The 4,692-nt window shown below is 44.2% G+C and overlaps 1 protein-coding gene across 1 annotated transcript; it reads left to right on the forward strand.

Annotated features, from left to right (window-relative positions):
• Positions 1-3,546: 3,546 nt before the first annotated feature.
• Positions 3,547-4,455, forward strand: LOC114710226 (ER membrane protein complex subunit 8). The gene has a single exon (XM_028894324.2). The coding sequence runs from the start codon at positions 3,575-3,577 to the stop codon at positions 4,196-4,198; it is 624 nt and encodes a 207-aa protein (XP_028750157.1). The 5' UTR covers positions 3,547-3,574; the 3' UTR covers positions 4,199-4,455.
• The last annotated feature ends 237 nt before the right edge of the window (positions 4,456-4,692 follow it).

A 4,692-nucleotide genomic window follows, 5' to 3' on the forward strand; every position in this document is an offset into this window, starting at 1 on the left:
TAAGCACTGGAGGGCTCCTGTTGCGAATCATCCTCTGGTGCAATGGAAAGATCTTTCTACTGACACTTGGAGGGGACCCGATCCTGTGTTGATGTGGGCCCGGGGATCTGTTTGTGTCTTTCCGCAGGACAATGAAGTTCCTCTTTGGGTTCCTGAATGCTGTGTGTGCCCTGTGGCTGCTGCTGAATCCCAACATGGCAGAGACCTATTGGGCCTTCGTAAAAATCTCCCCCCTTCTGATGCCAATGGGGATTGAGAGCCCAATACGGCCAGCCTTGGCAAACATTATTGTAAGCCTAGGAACTGTAGCCATGTGGTTGGATTCTTCAGAAGGTAATGTATGGTAACTTTTTTCAAAAACATTGAGAATGTATCACACCTTGGAGATCAAGGATAACTCTGAAGGTCAATGAACTTCATTTGTTAACAGTAGCATGCCAACTAAGCCTTTTTCGAATTTTGCAACCCCCCTCAAGCTGGTGTAGTACCTACTTTTCAGGAATGGCTCTGTGCAACATTTATCTGCCTCCTGAAATTCATCTAGCCTTTTTGAAGATACCTCAAAATTTGTGAGCCTAAATGTAGCCATTATTGAGGCCATTAGTTCTGCTCCTTGTTTGCTGTTTTTGTTTTCTGTTTTCTTTATGTTTCTCAGTTGTTCTCTTGCAGACCTGCCAGCCTAAGTAGTGCTGGGATCAAGAAAAATGGGGCTTGGTGGTTCGTGTTCCTGGAGCTGTGTCCATGCCAGTGGACTGTGGCAGCTAGACACAGATGATGCTCACACGTTCCAGAAGAGACTCTGACATCGCTGTTGCCGTTGTTGCTGTTATAGCAGTGGTGGCCACTGCTGCTATTGTTTCTGGGATTGCTATTTCATAATTGGTTACTACAGCTAGCACAATGGAGACCCTGGCAGCAAAAGTAGCTACCACAGTTAGTTAATCTTTCTTCTTATTGGGCATGATAAATTTAATTCCACCTTTATACATTATAATTGGCTTTGTAAGTTATAAATTATTAATACTCAAGTTCCATTTGCTTATGGGATACCACCTTACAGGACTCCAATTTGTGGTAAGGCTCGTTTAAATAGGAAATGGTTCAATTGCCTTTAGTCTCCTGGCTATGGGTGGGTTAAGACTTCTGTTGGTCTTTTCTGTGTCGCACAGATTGCAAGCCCAGTGCCACTTTGAGATCTTTGGCAGCAGTCACTCTACAGCTCACATGGTTGAGTCTGTATGATAATGAGTATTCAGAGACGGGTAATGCTTGGGGGGCTGCCATCAACCTAAGACAGAGCACTTGTGTGGCCTGGGCAGGTGTCTCTATGATGGGTAAGGTGGTCTGCTGGTCCCACACAACCTAAGACAGAAGCTCATTTAATAAAAAGGGGGGGACCTGTGGGCGCCATGGGCCCTGGCCCCTGACTGTGAGTGGCTGCGGCCTTGCTTGCTGACCTTGATCAGATGTCCTCCCTATTCAGATTCCCTGCCAGTATCCACCCTTCTGAATGCTTAAGGGAAGTTCCTTGTTTGTGTATCCTGCATATTGGGCGTTAACAACTTAGATGCAAGAATGTAGAACATTGGGTCTGGAATGTAGACCATTGGTAGCGAACTTCTGCCCTCTGGGGGTTCCTCCATTTATGCTGTAAGCCTGTATTTAAGGTTTCTTCCCTCTTTCAATAAACGGCATTCGGCATTCAGTCGTGGCGAATGACTAGCTGTCTCTTGTCTCTATTCTTTAATCCGTAGCCCTTCGCTCGGACATGGTGAATGGGTATCGGTAATGCAGGCGCTACCGCTACAAAAAAGTTTCTATGCTGTCTGGAAAGAGAGAAAGAAAGCAGGAGACTAGAATAATAAAGAGAAATAAAGGGAAAGAGGAATAAATGTTTGAGGAATCAGAGGAATGGGCTGAAGGTATATACAAGATTATAGAAGGCCAGAGGGGATATGAACTATGTTTGTTATCGTTTCTCATACCTGCAAATACTGAATTTGAAATTTGACCATATTAGGTAAATTCTGGTTGGTTTTCATTTGAAAAATAGCTAATGATTCTTCACTGCCAAATGTTTATGTTAAAAATGGAGATATATATGTGTGTGTGTGAACATGTATGTGACTTGGACTTAACTCTTTATGTGTTAATATAAGTTAGCTTTAACTCTGTATGTATATGTATGCAACTTAGATCCAACTGTGCATATGTGTGCATGTAATTATTGTTTAGAAAAACTTGTTTTAAACAGCAGCCACATGGCTTTCCACTATCTTGGCTGGTGATTTCATTATGATGTATGCAGTCATCTCTTACTAAGTTTATAAAGATCTATTCTGATTAACAAAAGCTAACTTAGAGATTTATGCTTAAGTACTTATTTCTTTGCTAAATGTTCAACAACAAGCTTTTAGAAAATTTAAATAAATGGCAACATGTGTTTGATAAATAAGGTATTTGATAAATAAGATATTAAAGCTACACATCAATGTTTTTATACACAAAAATATACTTTGCTCTGGTAGCTAAACTTTGTAATTTAAGAGTCACCCAGGTGATAAGGTGATAATGGTTTTAAAGACATGAAGGAATCATGGGGAACAGCTGAGGTTTGAAAATGTATGGCAGGGCTAGAGTTCCAAAGAGAGTCCTATTGCAACCTTGATAGTTTTAGAAATGCCAGGGCCAGGTGATAGTCATCAGAAGCACCAGCCACAAAGAAATGGAGCCAGCTGAGATCTAGAAGGCAGGCTATGTATATACTGCCAAGGGTAGGGCCAAAGAAATGATCCAAGCCTCTAAGTAAAAGAACAAAATAATTGTGAATGAATCCCAGATATTGAACTTTGGGATGGTTTGCACTCTGGAGCTTGGTTTTGCTTTATACAGATTGTGATTATGCCATGTTTTATCCATCTGAAAATAAAATAGGGTACTTTATTTTTGTTATTGTATTAAGACATTTGAGAGATTTTTAAACCATTTTAAAAAATGGTTTTTAAAATGTTTAAATTTATAAGGCTATGGGATATTTTAAGTTTATAAAATATTCTATATTGTTAATATTTGGACTTAAATAAAATAAAATAAAAGGCTGAAAATTAGAGTCACAGTCATAAGCACCAAATACTAACCAGAAACTGAGATATTCATTTCTTGTGATGCAGCAAGACAAATGACCTAAGCAGTCTGGCAAAGTGCTTGGAACAGCTTTTGACTCCATGAGTTAAAAAAAACCTTTTTACCCAAGTAGCCTAGGACTACCTCTATGTCAGATGTTTGCATTGAGATTCATAACAAAGGCAAAAGTGCAGTTATGAAATAGCAATGGGAAAAATTTTATAATGAGGAACTGTATTGAAAGGTCAAAACATTGGGAAAGTTGAGAACCAGTAGCTTGGAGAATGTTTCTCCTTACTCAAGGTCTATTTAGGCTTAAGAATATATGTCTGTCCGGCGGGAGGGTAGAAGCGGAAGGTAGCCCAGTGGAGGCGTGAGTTTGCCTCAGGGTGCTGCGGGCTTGGTCCGCGCACGGTGGATCTCCGTTGCGACGTCGCCAGCCACACTCAGCATGCCGGGCGTGAAGCTGACCACCCAGGCCTACTGCAAGATGGTCCTACACGGCGCCAAGTACCCGCACTGCGCCGTCAACGGGCTTCTGGTGGCCGAGAGGCAGAGGCCACGCAAGGAGCACCCGCCGGGCGCAGGCGCCCATACTCTCTTCGTGGACTGCATCCCGCTTTTCCACGGCACGCTGGCCCTGGCGCCCATGCTGGAGGTGGCGCTCACTCTGATTGACTCATGGTGCAAAGAGAACAGTTATGTGATCGCCGGCTATTATCAAGCTAACGAGCGTGTGAAGGATGCCAGCCCAAACCAGGTGGCAGAGAAGGTGGCCTCCAGGATCGCCGAGGGCTTCAGTGACACCGCACTCATCATGGTGGACAATGCCAAGTTCACGATGGACTGCGCAGCACCTACCATCCATGTGTACGAGCACCATGAGAACAGGTGGAGATGCAGAGATCCACACCACGACTACTGTGAAGATTGGCCGGAGGCACAGAGGATCTTGGCATCACTCCTGGACAGCCGCTCCTATGAAACGCTTGTGGATTTTGATAACCATCTGGATGACATTCGGAACGACTGGACAAACCCTGAGATCAACAAAGCAGTTCTGCACCTGTGCTAGACGAGGGCCATGACAGCTGGACACTCCACCACAGAGAAGAGGAAAGCATATTTTTAAATTTAGAGGAGTAATCACTTAGCCTGATGGGAAGCTGCAAGTCTGTGATGTGTGCCTTGGAAGGGGAGTCCGGTCGGCGTCCTTCAGGGCAGGGCTGTGGAGAGGTTTGGTTCTTAGTCCTGTGCTGCCCAATCCTGCCCAGCAGAGCTCTTTCTGCTTGTCCCAGGTTGTTCCCATTAAACAATTCTAGCCTTTTATAATCTAGAGAGAACGCATTTCAGTCTTTACTCTGGTGAGTGTAAGTCTTTGGCTGAGCCATCTCCAGGCTTCAGGCAGCCTCGTGGACTGCTGGAGCATCATCTGATCAGCGAAGGTGGTGTTGGGGCTAGGAGCTGTGGGCCGCACAGGGAAAGAGCCAGCGCCATTGCCTGAGACACCTCACTGTACCATGAACACAAGCACACTGGTGTTGATCCATGCAGAGATCCCATGGAGAG

The sequence above is a fragment of the Peromyscus leucopus genome, chromosome 2 (assembly GCF_004664715.2).
Source record: "Peromyscus leucopus breed LL Stock chromosome 2, UCI_PerLeu_2.1, whole genome shotgun sequence".
Classification (NCBI taxonomy): Eukaryota; Metazoa; Chordata; class Mammalia; order Rodentia; family Cricetidae; genus Peromyscus; species Peromyscus leucopus.

Bases quoted from the DNA above. Each gene is read 5' to 3' on its own strand.
- LOC114710226 (XM_028894324.2), top strand. From the start codon at position 3,575: ATGCCGGGCGTGAAGCTGACCACCCAGGCCTACTGCAAGATGGTCCTA.